This window comes from Chlorella variabilis (assembly GCF_000147415.1).
Source record: "Chlorella variabilis unplaced genomic scaffold CHLNCscaffold_14, whole genome shotgun sequence".
Classification (NCBI taxonomy): domain Eukaryota; kingdom Viridiplantae; phylum Chlorophyta; class Trebouxiophyceae; order Chlorellales; family Chlorellaceae; genus Chlorella; species Chlorella variabilis.
Window position 1 is genome coordinate 341,478 of NW_005435074.1, and position 14,552 is coordinate 356,029.

The 14,552-nt window shown below is 69.1% G+C and overlaps 5 protein-coding genes across 5 annotated transcripts in view; 2 read left to right on the forward strand and 3 right to left on the reverse strand.

Moving 5' to 3' along the window:
* Positions 1 to 8: 8 nt before the first annotated feature.
* Positions 9 to 2,181, forward strand: CHLNCDRAFT_135565 (hypothetical protein; the record flags this gene model as incomplete). Its single annotated transcript, XM_005846197.1, has 9 exons — positions 9 to 26; positions 110 to 229; positions 468 to 590; positions 772 to 1,192; positions 1,234 to 1,370; positions 1,522 to 1,596; positions 1,763 to 1,819; positions 1,923 to 2,010; positions 2,144 to 2,181. The coding sequence occupies 9 exons, from the start codon at positions 9 to 11 to the stop codon at positions 2,179 to 2,181; spliced, it is 1,077 nt and encodes a 358-aa protein (XP_005846259.1).
* A 228-nt stretch (positions 2,182 to 2,409) lies between these two features.
* On the reverse strand, positions 2,410 to 4,054 carry CHLNCDRAFT_135566 (hypothetical protein; the record flags this gene model as incomplete). The annotated part of the gene is made up of 5 exons (XM_005846370.1): positions 2,410 to 2,438; positions 2,574 to 2,841; positions 3,012 to 3,153; positions 3,311 to 3,837; positions 3,938 to 4,054. The coding sequence occupies 5 exons, from the start codon at positions 4,052 to 4,054 to the stop codon at positions 2,410 to 2,412; spliced, it is 1,083 nt and encodes a 360-aa protein (XP_005846432.1).
* Positions 4,055 to 4,278: 224 nt separating this feature from the next.
* CHLNCDRAFT_135567 (hypothetical protein) lies at positions 4,279 to 9,288 on the forward strand (the record flags this gene model as incomplete). Its single annotated transcript, XM_005846198.1, has 15 exons — positions 4,279 to 4,293; positions 4,423 to 4,482; positions 4,622 to 4,801; positions 4,973 to 5,129; positions 5,290 to 5,490; positions 5,583 to 5,688; positions 5,903 to 5,959; positions 6,114 to 6,249; positions 6,449 to 6,547; positions 6,690 to 6,764; positions 6,945 to 7,007; positions 7,213 to 8,229; positions 8,377 to 8,621; positions 8,800 to 8,960; positions 9,107 to 9,288. 15 exons carry the CDS (start codon positions 4,279 to 4,281, stop codon positions 9,286 to 9,288), a joined length of 2,754 nt encoding a protein of 917 aa, XP_005846260.1.
* A 369-nt stretch (positions 9,289 to 9,657) lies between these two features.
* CHLNCDRAFT_135568 (hypothetical protein) lies at positions 9,658 to 13,012 on the reverse strand (the record flags this gene model as incomplete). The annotated part of the gene is made up of 11 exons (XM_005846371.1): positions 9,658 to 9,723; positions 9,848 to 9,966; positions 10,262 to 10,460; positions 10,757 to 10,837; positions 11,013 to 11,121; positions 11,272 to 11,395; positions 11,559 to 11,804; positions 11,945 to 12,122; positions 12,380 to 12,562; positions 12,804 to 12,839; positions 12,956 to 13,012. The coding sequence occupies 11 exons, from the start codon at positions 13,010 to 13,012 to the stop codon at positions 9,658 to 9,660; spliced, it is 1,398 nt and encodes a 465-aa protein (XP_005846433.1).
* Positions 13,013 to 13,926: 914 nt separating this feature from the next.
* The window catches only part of CHLNCDRAFT_53148 (hypothetical protein), a gene marked incomplete at both ends in the record, with an annotated part of 3,434 nt that continues 2,808 nt past the window's right edge, over positions 13,927 to 14,552 (reverse strand). Inside the window, one exon of the mRNA XM_005846372.1 lies at positions 13,927 to 14,346. Within this exon, the coding sequence (XP_005846434.1) occupies positions 13,927 to 14,346 (420 nt within the window). The remainder of the gene's footprint in view (positions 14,347 to 14,552) is intronic.

Consider the following 14,552-nt stretch of genomic DNA (forward strand, 5'->3'; position numbering starts at 1 on the left):
AACATCTGATGCGGGGCGCCTCTCTGGTGCGATGCGAGCTTCTGCGGGGCGCTTTCGGTGGGGGCGCGCGGGAGCTCCTCCAACTCACCCCGTGTTTTGGTTGTTGCAGGCCCTGGCGCTGCTGGCGCTGGGCCTGCTGGTCGCGGAGACCAGCGCCATCAGGCTGTTCGACCACAAGCACCCCATGAAGCGGGCTGTGGGGGCGGCGGCGGCGGGGGCGGGACGGCAAGTATGTGAGTTGCAGGCGGCGCAGGCCTGCTCTGCACACATGAACACGTGCCCACTACCTCCATTGTCACTCACACAAAGCCGCTGGCACCACAGCGTGGCCCGCTACCAGGCACCGCCTCGAGCATGCCGCACTCTGCCGCCGCCGCCGCCGCCGCCAGCCCGACGCCGGTCCGGCTCATGTGGACACGCCCCGCCCGGTACCCACCCTCCGCGCTCCGCCCCACTCTTTGCCGCAGAAGCGCAAGGAGATCGACGTGGAGCTGTTGGGTCGGGCCCACTTTGACCCCAACTATGCTCACGAGGATGAGCTGACGCATGACGACCTGGGGCTGGAGGACCTGGCAGACCCCACAGACACAGTGATAGAGAACCGGCTGCGCCAGGCACGCCGCCGCCGCCGGCCCTGCGACAGGGGTCTGGGCTGTGGGCAGGCAGCTGAGCGCTTGGCAGGCAGCAGGGCCAAGCATGATCCACGCTGCTCTGCCATGATCCACCGGCGCAGCCCCTGAGCGTCCTGCCCCGCCCCGCCTCCCCCTGCAGCTCTTCCCCACCATCGACGCCAACCACGACGGCATGATCAGCAGCGACGAGCTGCAGCGCCACCTGTTCCTCAACGGCATCGCCACCAGCCACCGCCGCGCCGACGCCGAGTTTGCAGACACCGACACCAACAAGGACGGCAAGGTCACGCCGGCAGAGTACCTGGCCAGCCTGCTGGATGACGACGACGAGGAGACGAAGAAGAAGAAGGCGGAGGTGGAGGCGGGGGCCTTCCCCTCGCCGCTGGACTACAGCTCCTACATCGACGTCACGCGCGCCGCCCTCGCCTACGCCGACGTCGACCACGACGGCGGGCTGAGCAAGGACGAGTTCTGGAGCTTCCTCAACCCCGAAGGCGCGCGGCTGCCACTCCTGATTCTGCTGCCGTGTTGCCTTGTGTGCACTTGTGTACTGCATGCTGGTGCTGAGGCTGCTGCACCCCCCCGCCCTGACGCCCTGCAGAGGACAACAACATCAACCTGAAGCTGCACCGCCTGCGCCAGGACGTGTTTGAGCACCTGGCAGACCACACCAACGAGCACCAGCCGCCCCGCCTGGCCCTCACATTCGACCAGTTCTATAACAACTTCTGGTCGCAGGTGAAGCTGGCTGCTGCTGCTGGTGCAGGGGCAGCTGGATGCGGTGGCGCATGGCATGCGTGAGCAATGCTCCAGAGACAGCGTTTGAAGCTGCCTGGGCCTGCTGTCTTGCTTGCCGCCCATTGGCGTCTGCGCGCACCCCCTGGCACAGTTCACTGTGTGGGAGACGCACGCGGCGGAGGACTGGTCGGAGGAGAAGGAGAAGCAGAATGCGCAGCGCAAGTTTGTGCTGCTGGACACCAACTCTGACAACCTGCTGACGCCAGAGGCAAGCCGCTGCTCAGGATGGTAGCTGGTTGGCCGGCGCACGGTGCAGCAGGCCTGCTTGCTGTGCCTGCTGCGCCCGGCCGCTCAGGAGCACCCTATGCCCCCGGCTGTGTGCTTGCCCGCAGGAGATGCTGCCGGCGTTTGCCGACCTGCACCCCACGGAAAGCCGCTACGCACGCATGGTGAGCGACGCGTGCCCCTTGCCCCGCTTCTTCCAGTGCCACTGCTGCCTCGCCTGGCGCTGATCACCAAGTGCCACACGCATGTGTTTGCCCCCGGCTGCAGCAAGCGGAGCACATGATGGACATGGCGGAGTGCAAGGACGACAGGCTGACGCTGGAGCAGATGCTCAAGGTGCCGCACGCCTTCTACGGTGAGCGGCGGCGCAGGTGTCACGTGGTGCAGGCGTGTCGGGTCCAGATTTCCGTATGAGCGCGGTGTAGCCCCGTTCATGCATGCATGCCATCGCACCACGAACGCCTGCCTGCCTGTCTGCCTTCCTGCAGGTGTGGTGCAGGATGAGGGCGACCACAGCGAGTTGTGAGCTGGCTCCATACACGCTCCCAAGAATCGCGCAGCTCAAATGACTGCCTTCATTTCGTTCGTTCTTGCTGCTCTCCTCAACATTGCTCGCTTGCTCCCCCGCTCTGCCCTGTTGTTGACTTTTTGCTGCTACATTTGGTTGCATTTGAGCGAGTGTGACTTGTGACTAGCCCCTCATCGCCACAGCACAGCACAGCACACAGCACAGCACAGCACAGCACAGCATGCATCACCAGGGGCAGCGTGATGGCGGCGCCTCTGCACGCGCTGGGGACGTGCCGCTGCCTGCTCCGCCTCTTCCCGTGCTGTCTCTGCCGCGCCCCCGGCCCCAGGCGCCCCTGCTGCTGCCGGTGCCGCGGGAGAGCAGGCCCGGGGGCCCTCCACGGCCCCCACCGCCGCCCTCCCCGCCGTGCCTGTACCGCTGCCGCTCCTCCGCCGACCAAGACATGTACTCGCCCTCCTCTGCTGCCCCGCCGCTGCTGCTGGGCGCCGCCTCCTGGAAGCTGGCATGCTCCGGGTTGGCTCCCGCCTCCAGCAGCAACTCCTCGATGGCGGCGTGGCGCCGCCGCCGCGCCACAGCCAGCGCCGTCTCGCGCCGCCCGTCCCGCTGCTCCAGCACGCCCGGCAGGGAGGCCAGGAAGAGCGCCACGCTCTCGTAGCCCTGGGCGGGGAGCGGAGCGGCAGGCGCAGGGCAGCGGAGCGGGCGTCACAGCTGGATGCGCGGGCCTTCTGTCAGCCCACGCTTCACGGGGCCTGCTGGGCGTGCGCCATGCCACCAGTGTACTGGATGGTCGGCCCAGGCATGGGCCCCATCCGGCGCCAGCCGCTCACCTTCCAGGCCGCTATGTGCACGGGGTAGCCCCCCGTCTGCGAGTCCTTGACCCATGCCAGCTTGGGGTCCACGCTCAGCAGCTCCAGCGCCTCGGTGGGGCTGCCGCCCCGCAGCAGCTCATTCACCCGCTGCCCACGCAGCCTGCACGGCCGGTGGCATGCATACAGGCCTCGCCACCGCAAAGCCAGCCGCCTGGGCATGCGCAGCGGCGCGGGGATGGCAAGGTGGGTGGTGCGGGAGTGGCGGCTAGCCGCGCCTCCGCAAGCCCGTGCCTGCACCCTCCTCCCCGCCCTCTCACCGCTTGTCTGCTAGTGCCTCGAGGTCGGCTGGCAGCGGCTGCCCAGACGCCACCAGGGCCTCCACCTCTCCCCGGCTCCGCTCCCAGTACTTGCCCCCCTCCATCTGGCAGGCATCGTAGATCGCATTCGCCCGCTGCTGCTGCTCCCGGGTCAGCCTGGCGGCGCCCCTGGCCGCGCCACCCTCTGGCGCTTCGCCTCCTTCCTCGCCGCCGCCGGGTGCCGCCGTGCTGACGGTCAGGTATCGCCCATCCCCCACCCCCACCGATTCGGTGTGCAGGCGGTGTCGGTTGGCGATGCCGTGCCACCACGCGCGCTCCCGCTTGCTCAGCGAGGCAGGGAACTCGAGGCGGGCAGCGCCGCCGCCAAGCACGCTGGCAAACCACCTCAGCAGCCGCTCAGGCTCTCGCTCCGGCACATAAATGATCCAGGCGGCCGGCGGGTCGCCCTCTTGCGCCTCTATGTCCAGCGGGCAGCTGGAGGTGTCCAATGCGGCAGTGGTGCCCTGGCGCAGCACCACGAGGCGCACCTGCGGAGCAGGTAGGCGGGCGGGCAGTCCTGAGCGGCGGTGGCAGGGGCAGCGAGCAGCGGGCTGCTGCTGCCCTGTCGATGCAATGCTGAGTAGGTACCTGCGACAGCTCTGGGCCAGCCCCCTCCAGCCCCCTGGGCTCAGTGTCGGCGGCATCTGCTGCGCCGCCCTCCCTCCGCCTGGAAGGCGGTATGTATCGCTGTGCTGCCTGTCGCATTCGTGCGGAATTCAGAACGCGGGCAACGATGAAGAGCTCCCTCTTCCCGGCAGGTTTTTTGCCAGCTGGAGTTGTCATGCCCGGCAACGTCTGATCGCATCTTTGTGGTCGCATAACTGATGTGAAAGTCCTAGGAGAGAGATCCGGACTCCACCGCCCTGCGCCCTTTCAACCTGTGCAAATCGCCTGGACCCCTGACTCTCTGGCTCCCGGAACACGCAGCCATGCAGGGAGGGGATGTAAGGGTGCAGGCACTAGTCTCGGTGGCGCCCGAGCAGGCAAGCTGCGCCGGGGTGGGCGGCAGGCGGGGCCCGCTTGCAACCGCCGGCACATCCGACCCCGCCGCTCTTTGCCCTGGCTCACCGCAGGTGGAGTTCCTGTTTGGCAAGCTGGGAACGCATGCCAGGATCGCAGGCGCCACGCTGCGGGTGAGGAGGCAATGAAATACATCCGCCATGCCGTGTGTCCGCTCGCTGCCGCGCCCCTCGAGGCTGCCAGCCGCCTCATGCGCTCATCCCCTGCGCCCCCAGCCAGCCAGCTCCCGCTTCCACCTCCCCTAATTTGCAGCTCAAGGACGCTTTTGAGAGCGACCGCTTCGGCCGCAAGGTGGTTGTGGAGGCGACCTCCCGCCGCATCGCCGCCTCCGCCATGTCGGCGCTCCTCTTCCAGCTGTGCCTGCTCTTCCGGGTGCCAACGCCGCTGGATGAGTCCAAGTGGCGCTACCTGGGGAATGTGGGGCTTCAGAAGGTGCGGCAGGAGGCTGCGTGGAGGGGTTTGGGTTTGGGGAGGGCCAGTTGATGGACCCTGGCGGCAGGGGTGCTTGGGCTCGCTGGCGGCACCCTTGCCTGCATCATCGGCGGATGTTGTATGTAAGCATGCCGCCTGGCGCCCATCTTTTTCCTCCCTGCCCCCATGCAGGGCGAGGTGCAGGGCCCTGTTGCGTACAAGTCCTTGGTCAGGTGGCGGGAGAAGGGTCAGCTGGACGAGGATGAGCTGCGGTGCCAGCACGAGGCGACGCGCTGCTGGGTGCCCCTCTGGTTTGTGGTGGCGGCGGGGGAGAAGGTTGCGCTGGAGGGTGAGTGGCTGCAGGGCGCCAGCACGGCAGGAGGCAGCGGCGGCGCCTGCCTGCCTGCAGGCCGCCGACCGTCGCGCTTGCACGCGCCCGCGCTGCCTTCCCTCTGCTGGCCACCCGGCCATGCCCCCTGCCCCTGCCCCTGCCATGCAACTGCGCTCAGAGTGTGCTCCTGAGAGCGGCGACGATGTGTCCATGGAGGATGCTGAGCAGCTGGTGGCCGACCTCAACTCGCAGCGCAGCACGGGGGGCATGCTGCAGCCGCCCCGCGGCGACGGCCACCTGGCCGACTTCCCATGGCTGTCGGAGGAGCAGGCGGCGGAGCCCATGGACATCGAGCCGGGCGACGGCGGCGCGCCGCAGGGTGGGTGGCCGGCCGCAGGCGGCGCTGTGTCTGCGCTCGAACGCCTCGCGCCCTCGCCGCCGACGCCGGCGCCTGCTGCGCGCGTCCTGCAGAGGGGGCTCGCCTGTTTGTGGTGGTGGACACAAACGTGCTCATGTCCCACATCGACAGCGTGACCAAGACGCTGGAGGAGTATGGGGCAGCCGCCACGCAGGCCAGGTGGGGGCGTGGCGCCGCGCACTGCTGTTGCGCTGCTGGGTGGTTGGGCATGTCGCGCCTCCACCCCTGCTGCCCGCACCGTTCTCCCCCGGGTCCTCGCGGTCTATTGGCGGCACATGACGTTGCGGGAGCTCTGGGGGTGGGCGGACGTGTGGCTGTTGCTGGAAGAGCTGGCGCGCTCGTCCCATGCTCCTCCCCCTCCCTCCTGATGCAGCGGGGAGGGGAAGCCTGTCGTGGAGGTGCTGCTGCTGGTGCCCTGGATTGTGCTGTGGTGAGCTGCCTCTCCCTGGGCATGCCACGCAGCGCCTGCCCAGCTCAACCGCCCGCCGCACCCTCTCCTGCCTCAACCAACTGATGGGAGTTGCGCAATGCTGCGTGCGCTCTCCTGCGCCTCACACCGCGCCTCCACACTGCCCCCGGTGCAGCGAGCTGGACCTCCTCAAGGGCAGCAACCGCAGGGAGCAGGCGGGGTCGGCCCGCCGCGCGCTGCGCCGCCTGCACGCCCTGACCAGCATGCGCGACAGCTTTGTGAGGCTGCAGCCGGCCAAGGAGCACGCGCAGGTGGGCGGTGGGTGGGTGGACAGGTTGCGGGCCGTGGGGTGGGTGATGGAGGAGTGGAAGGGACCAGCCCCTGGACCTCACGCAGCGCCGTACACACACCACACTGACTCACGGTCACATCGCATTATTAGCTTAGCTTAACTATGTTGGTGCCGTCATATCACTGCCCTGCTGCGCTGTGCCGCGCTGTGCTGTGCAGGCTGTGCAGCGGGAGCCCATCCCAGGAGCATCACCACAGCTGCGGAATGATGACATGATCCTGCAGACGGTGCTCTTTTACAGAGCAAACATAGTACACGTGAGCGGGCAGATTGGGCTGGCAGGGGCCAGGGGAGATGCCATCACAGCCCCCTGCGCAGCCTTGAGTGCGCTCCTGTGCGCGGCGCTGCGGGCAGCCTCTTTGCGCCGCTTACACCTGTGCATGCTGTGCTGGAGAGCAGGGCCTGAGAGCGGCGGGGCGGCGGTCGGGCGCCTTCCTGCTGTCGAATGATAGCGGCCTCGCCGTGCGGGCCCAGGTGTGTGTGTGGGCCGCGGCCCGGCCCAGGTGCCCGCTGTGCATCTTGTGTGGCACTGTGTGCCGCCGCCTGCCCTTTGCCACTTTGCCGCTTCGCATGTGCCCGACCTCTGCTGTGCCACGCGCCACATGCGGGCGGCAGGCAGCAATGTGTGCTTTGCACGCTGCTGGCGGTGTGCAGGCCAACGGTGTGCGGTGCTTCACGGCGCTGGAGTTCCCGAGGGGTGCGGAGCAGCTGGCTCAGGTGCTGGGCCTGCGTGTGCCTTGCTGAGCAATGGATCTGCCACAGCCCTGCTTGAGTGACGGCTTGCATCGATCCCACGCTGTATTAGCTTGCGGGTCCAGGGCGGCGGCCTTAACAGCAAGCAGCTGCAGCAGCAGCCGGCGGCTGTTTGCTTCGCTTGATGGATGGGCATCCAGTGTGTGTGTGGGCGTGCTTCTTGCTGCAGGCGGTGCCGGAGGATGGTGATGCGGGGCCTGTCACCAGCGGCGGCACCGGGCAGCAACCGGGACTGGTGCCGCCGGGCAGCGGCCGCCATTCCCTCGACTCGCAGCCAGCGGGCGTCCTACCCGGGGCCTCCTCTGGCGGGAGCCTGCACCTGCAGGGCTCCGGCTCGCTGCCGCAACCTGCATCGCCAGCGCAGCAACCGCCTCTGCCTCATTCGCAGCCACCGCGTGCCGCCCACCTTGCGGCGGCAGCAGCGCCTCACCAGCAAGCGCAGGCGCAGCAGCTGACGGAGCAGATGCGCCAGCTGCAGATGGCAGGGCAGCAGGCTGCGGCGGCATCCCTGCAGCAGCAGCAGCAGGCTGCGGCGGCATTCCAACAGCAGCAGCAGGCCGCGGCAGCATTCCAGCAGCAGCAGCAGCAGGAGCAGGCTGCGGCGGCATTCCACCACCACCAGCAGCAGCAGCAGCAGCAGCAGGCTGCGGCGGCATTCCAGCAGCAGCAGCAGCAGCAGCAGCGTGTGCAGGCCACCACAGCGCAGCATCCTGCGGCCGTGCTAGGAGCGCTCCAAAAGGCTTTCATCGAGCGGGACGCTGAGCTGGGGATCATGGCAGGAGCGCTGGGAGTGCCTCTTGAGCAGCTGCTATCGGCTGTGGCTGCACACGTGGGCATGCCGCTGCAGCAGCTGGCGAGGGAGCGGCAGCAGGCGTTGGCGGGTGGGCCGGTCAGCCCCCAGCTGTTGCAGGCGGTGCGCCTGGTGGACCGCGCGCGAGGCGACCCACAGCTGGCAGCGACGCTGCTGCAGGCGCAGGCGCAGGCGCAGCACCTGGCAGAGCTGCAGCAGCGGGCGCTGGGCAGCCAGCAGGAAGCCCTTGCTCAGCTGGGCCCCAACCTGCAGGCTCTGGCGCTGCTGCAGGGCCAGCTGCAGGCTGCCACGGCCGGGCTGGGCAGCAACGGCGGCAGTGCCGGTGGCGGCGGGGGCTTGATGCCTGGCATGCAGGCGCAGCAGGGAGGCCCGCAGGTAGGGCCTGCAGCCGGCGGCGTACCGCGCAACACTAGCTTGATGGGGCCGGGTCAGCACCAGCCACCTCAGCACCTGCCACCTCAGCGCGGCCCGCCGCCACCGGCACTCGCCCGCGCCGGCCACCCCGCCGACCCGTCGCCGCAGCGGGGCGGGGCAGTGGCAGCGCTCTGGTGGGCACGCCGGCGGCTTGCTGCGGCAGCAGCGGCCGCCAATTTTTTGGAGGACCGGCGGCGGGGGGTGGAGGAGTTGTGGGCACCCTGGGTGATGCACCACCGGCAGGAGGAGCGGGGGGACAGGGGGCTGGAGACCGGCGAGGATCGAGAGGGGCTCCCTGGGGATGCGCGCAGCACGCTGAGGGCCATCTTCAAGCACAAAACATCTTCAACTTGGTGAGCTGGGCTGGGCTGGGCTGAGCAGGCTGGGCCGAGGAGGCTGGGCTGGCTTGAGCATGGTAGGGAGGGTTGATGGGGCTGGGGGTGGGCCTGCGGGATGACCACATCGCATCCCAAGCGTCGCACCGACGGGCCTGGGCCGCGGCGCTGCCGTGTGGTCACCCCCCCCCCGCAGGGGCTTGCTGGAGAAGGATCTGGTGGAGAAGGAGCTGACTCAGCTGGAGCGGTACCTGAAGGATAGCAGACCGGCGGAAGTGAATGGCGTCACTAAGGCCGTGCACGCGGTGCTGGCAGTGCTGCGCCAGTTCCACCACGCTGCCCTCAAGTCGCTGGGGGGTGAGGAAGAGGCGGCATGCATGGCGCCGGCGCTCTGCCACCGGACGCTGCATGCCGGCCGCTGCCGTCGCTTGCCTGCTGCCATGGTCGCTGCGCTGCTGGCAAGCGGTGCGAGCCGTCCATGTTGCCGCCCTGCCGCCCTGCAGGAGACCCAAAGCCTGGTGACAAGCCAGACCCGGCTACCATTGAGTTGTTTGTGAGCCTGGAGGAGGCGAGGGCGGCGGCGGAGCGGGGCATCCAGCGCTGCTCCCAGCTGCTGGATCGCCTCCAGCCGGCAGGCCGTGCCGATGCGGCGCTGCCCAGCCACCACTCGCTGGGGCAGCAGTGACCTGGCCTGGCTGCCTGCGCCGCTGGCCTGCCCCGCCTCATCCTTGGCCTGCTGGTTGCTGGCCACGCAACCATGCTCTCTTCTGGGTGTGCTACGCGGGCCCTCACCCCCACTTGCACTTCCAGCAACAGCAAAGTTACAAGTCGCTGGTGAAGGGGTGTAATGAACAGGTGGGCAGAAAGGCGACTGGCCGGAGCGACAGCAGTAAGCAACAGGAAGCAACGAGAAGCAACAAAGGCAGCAGGAAAGAGGGGAGGAGTGTACAGGAGGGCAGCTGGCGGGCAGGGGATTGATCATCGCGTGTTGCATGCGCCAGCGCCGGCACCGCGAGCGGGCGGCCCGCCAGCCAACAGCACAAGCCGCGGCCGGTCAGACGTTGTACGGCTTGAACAGATTGAAGCCATCCGCTGCGGTGCTCACCATCAGGCCCGTGATCTGCGGGGGGCGGCAGAGCAGGGACAGGTGTCAGCCTTGCTGGCTCTCATCCTCCACGCCGCCACACCCAGGGCACCCGCCTGCTCTCCCACACCCTCCTGCTCCCCCCCACCGCAGCGCACACCTGCGGGTGCCAGTGCATCTCCTTCATGTCGTGCTGCCCGCTGTGCACAAACAACAGCTGCGGCGGCAGGTTGTCGGGCGCCAGGGCATTGGTCTCCGGCGCCAGCGCAGCCTCCTCCTCTGCACCGGGAAGCCGGGCAGGCACGCAGGGCCGGCACGCAGGGTCAACGACGGCCGGGCGCTGGCATGGCCGGGCGCCGCACCAAACGTAGCACTCCCCGCCGCTCCTCGCAGCATGCAAGCCGCCCCGCCAAGCCCAGCGGCAGCGTACCCCCCAAGCAGCCTCCCCTGCCAGCTCAGCCCTCCAGCTCTGCCCCACCCCCCACCCCCTGCCACACAGACACCCACGCCACACAACCACAGGCAGCCGCGCCGCACACGCCACACCCCCGGCAGGCGCCCCCTCCCCGCCCACCCGGGTCCCGCTCCAGGGCCAGGTCCCACACCGCCAGCTGGTTGTCCGCGCCCGTGGTGGCCAGCATGGAGGCCTCGTGCGGGCACCACTCCACGCTGGTCACAGGCCCGCGGTGGTAGCACAGGTTGGCCACAGCGCCGCCCTCCCGCAGGGCTCGCAGGTCCCACACCCGCAGCGCGCCGTCGTCGCCGCCAGACGCCTGCGGGCGGGCGCGCGGGGGAGGCGGAGTGGGCGGCGGGGCCCACAGGTTGCGGCGGGAGGCTGCTGCATGCCTGAGTTGCCGTGCGCAGCCGGAGCCAGCCCTGCTCACGGCTCTTGCCAGCGGCGCGGCCTCGCTCTTCCCGCGACAAGCACGCCCTCCACGCGCCCCACACCTATACCAGACAAGCACGCCCTCCACGCGCCCCACACCTATACCAGACAAGCACACCCTCCACGCGCCCCACACCTACACCGCACTCGCCCCATGCACACTGCCGTAGAGCAGCAGCTCACCAGCATGTATGTCGTGGCGCGGTTCCAGGAGATGACGTTGACGTCGCTGTCGTGGGCCGCCACAGACAGCATCGACTTGCTCTGCGGGGCGCCAGGGGCGGGGCAGCTGGGAGGCCAGGCCAGGCACGCGGGACCGCGCAGGCGAGGCGCCGGGGCTGCACAAAGCAGGGCCGGCCAGCAGCCGCACCAGGGAGCAGCGGCGGCTGCTGCCCGCCACCTCCCCGCCTGCGTCTGCCACCCCCACCCCTCACCCCACCTGCTCCCGCGTGTCCCAGATGCGCACGGTCTTGTCCACCGAGGCGGAGGCAAACACCGTCTCCTCGGTGGGGCTCCACTGCAGGTCCTCAACAGACGACTCGTGGCCCCTGCGTGCATGCGGCACGGCGGCGTGGAGGCTGAGGCGTGGAGGGGAGCTGCAGGGGCGGCACCGCCGGCCGGCAGCTTGTCCTCGCTGGCGCGCAGGCGGCTGCGCGGCGCATGGCTGGGCAGCAGGCCGCCGCTCGCTCGCGCCTCACCTGTAGGCCGGTCCCACCACCCACTTGCCCGCCGGCGCCGGCTCCCACACATGTATCCTCGCCCGGCAGTCGCCCGACGCCAGCCGCCCAGACGCCACGGGCGACCAGTCAAGCGCGTACCCCTCTGCACACAGCAGGGGGTCAGCAGCGCGCGTGCGTGCAGGGCACCGGTGAGCGTGCGCAGCCTCCCTCCCACGCCCCAGGCACGCAGCAAGCTCCGACGCAGGCGAGCCGGTGCCCATACCAGCCAGGCACCCACACCCCGCGCCCACCCGCCCCTCGCTCACCCGAGCTGTGCGTGTGCACGTGCCGTGCATTCACGCGGTGCACCTTGCCCTGCGCCCCCGCCGCCGGTGCCGCCTCGTCCCGCAGCTCCCCCAGCTGCTCCCCCAGGTCCCACACCTGCACCTGCGCTGTGTCAGCCCAGGAGGCCGCCACGTGCGGCTGCTGCGGGCAGGAGCGCACGCGGTTGATGCCCCCCGTGTGCGCCACCTTGCGGATGTGCAGCTGCGCAGTCTCCGCCTCCTCCTCATCTACACAAGTGGCCATGCACGCATGCCGGGGCGGCGGCGGCGTGAAGCAGCAGCGCGCGGAGCGGGCGGCCGGTGGCTGGGCTGGCACCACCTTGAGCACCGCGGGGCGGCTACCCCGCCGCCTCCTGCCCCCGCCCCACCTGCATCCGACTCTGCATCAGACCCCTGAATCATGTCCTCATCGCTGTCGGAGTCGTCCCCCTTGTGCTGCCGCTCCCGCTGCTGCTGCTGCTGCTTCTGCCGCTCGGCAGCCGCCTTGCTCAGCCCCAGGCCGCTGACCTTCATCACAGCCAGGTAGTTGCTCTTGGCGCTGCCAGCCTGCGGAAGCGAGGGCGGCACAGCAGGGGGCGTGCACGCCTCAGCGGCAGCACCGCGGCTGCCCACGACGGCGCCAGCAAGCCAGCACAACAGCCATGCGCTGGCTGGCAGCAGCGGCGGCAGCTGCCGCTGGGGCATGCCGCATTCTTCACACACACACAAACACACACACACACACACACACACAACCACAACCACTCACGCAAGCGCATAAATACCACGCACACCATCGCAGCCACCCCAGCACCACAGCGCACCTGCGTGCCCGCCACCATGAAGAGCGTGTGCGGGAAGGCGGAGCGCGGCGCCCCCAGGTGGTCTCGCAGGATGTCAAACGACAGGCTGGGCCAGTCCAGGCTCATGCTGCTCAGGCAGTCGTAGGCGGTGGGGTCGTACTGCAGCGTCTCCCCCTCCTCCACCGCGTCGCCCGGCAGCCACACCTGCAGAGCGGCGAGGGCAAGGCAGCAGTGGGGGCAGGGCGCGAGCAGGGGCGGCTGGGGGACCGCCACACCAGTCCCGCTGCGCTGTGCAGCTCCTCCATGGCTGGCTGGGTGCCGCTGGCATGGTAATGCTGGCAATTGGTTTGCGCCAGCAGGGTACACCTCGCCGGCGCAGCGCGCTGGCTGCCGCCGGTCTGGCGGTGCCGGCCCCCGGACCCCCGACGCCTGCCAAGGGCCTCACCGCTGGCTTCTGGGTCGTGTCAACCACCTGCTGCGGCTGCAGGGAAAGGCAGCAGAAGCGCGCCGCCACTCAGCAAACCCGCTCCACCGAGACATGCATGCCTGCATGCGCCGCCCCCGCACAACAATCGAGCACTTCTGCACGTCTTGCACCTTGGGAGGTCGAGCGGGCGCCTTGCCCTTCTTGGCGCCGCCCTTCTTGCGCACCATGGCGGCGGCTCCTGCTCTCTGCTCTGCGTGTCGAGCGAGCGCAGTTTGCACAACAACTGGGCGCTCCTCTCTCTTGTATGTGAAGCAGCCCAGGTGGCAGCGGGGGCACGGCATGGCGCAGCAGGGGGGCGCCGTCATGCAGGTGGGCATCACAATTAGCCACCGGGGCATTCAGTGTGCCCCCTGCCCAACATTACAATGCCATTCATGCGGCAAGGGTGATGTAGCCGCCAAGTCACAGAAGACACAGGCGCTCCACCAAGGGAGCGCCGGGAGGCGCAGCAGCCCATTCACTCTCCTCCGGTCCCAGGCTTGAATTGTCCAATAGAATGATTGTTACAGGGGGGCATAATAGGCTCAGGAGACGCTATGCTGGGAGTCCCTGTCGCAGGGAAGGCCTCCCTCCCGATTTCGGCATTCTTGAATGGGAAAAAAAGGAGCCGGAGGCCAGCGATTTGGCTGGTGATAAGCGTACAGTGAGAGGGCCGATGGCGGGAGGTGGCCAATGCAGGAGGGCGCTGGAGCATGGGCCCACCAGGGTGCTTGGGCTGAGCCAGCGGATATGAAGTGCAGCAGCAGGTTGCTGCAAGGGCAAGGGGCGCCAGCGATGTAAGCGACTGGGCGTGCAAGCAGGACAAAAGAGCGGGGCGTGTAGCGGGTGTGTGTAAATGGCGGCGAGGCGCGAGGGCAGGTGTGCGAGCAGTGGGAGAAGGGTGAGAGGAGCATGCTGAAAGCGGCAGCTAGCGCGCAGGAAGGTGCCGCAGCGCTGGTCAGAGGGCTGCTCGCTTGCGGAGCAGCTGTGGTAAGGGGATCAGGCCAACCCCAGCGGCATGCCAGCTGCTGTGAGCGGCTGCCCTGGGGCGCCGCGCCACTGCCCTCCAGCAGCAGCAGCGGGAGTGGTAGGTACATCCGGGTCAGCCGTCTTGTGTGGCCATGCTCGCCACCGCCGCCAGCAGCTGCTGCATCTCGTGCTCGGCATCCATGCTGGCCCGTGACGCGTGTGGCGGCCCGGGTGGTGCAAAGCCGAGCGACAGGCCCATGCCGTGCGGCGCAAGGCCGGGGAAGGGCGCCTGCACGGGCGCCGCTGGGACGGGGGTCAGGTGCTGCGGCGCGATGCCGCCAGGCACCGGCGACGGAAGCTGCGAGGAGCTGGTCCTGCTGGCCCCTGGGAAGCCGTCGGAGGCTGCCGCCTGCAGCTGCTCATAGAAGCTGGACCCGCAGCTGCTCTGGTCCCACAGCGACCAGCTCAGCGCGGTGCTGCTTCCCGCCAGGCTGCCGGTGGTGCTCAGCTCGGGCGCTGGTGCGCGCTCGGCAGACGCGCAGGGCGTGGACGGCTGCGGCGACAGGCGGGCGGCAGGCACGCAGCACAATGACGGCCAGGTTCGGACAGGTAGGGCCAGCGGGCAGCGATCAAGCCATCCACGGCTACCGCTGGGTCACAGCTGCTGCGCTGGAGCTCTCCCCAGAGGGCAAGGCAGCGCATGCGCATGGGCAGTCGGGCCGCCAGCAGAGTTGGCTGGCACGCAGGCAGCGCCAGCAC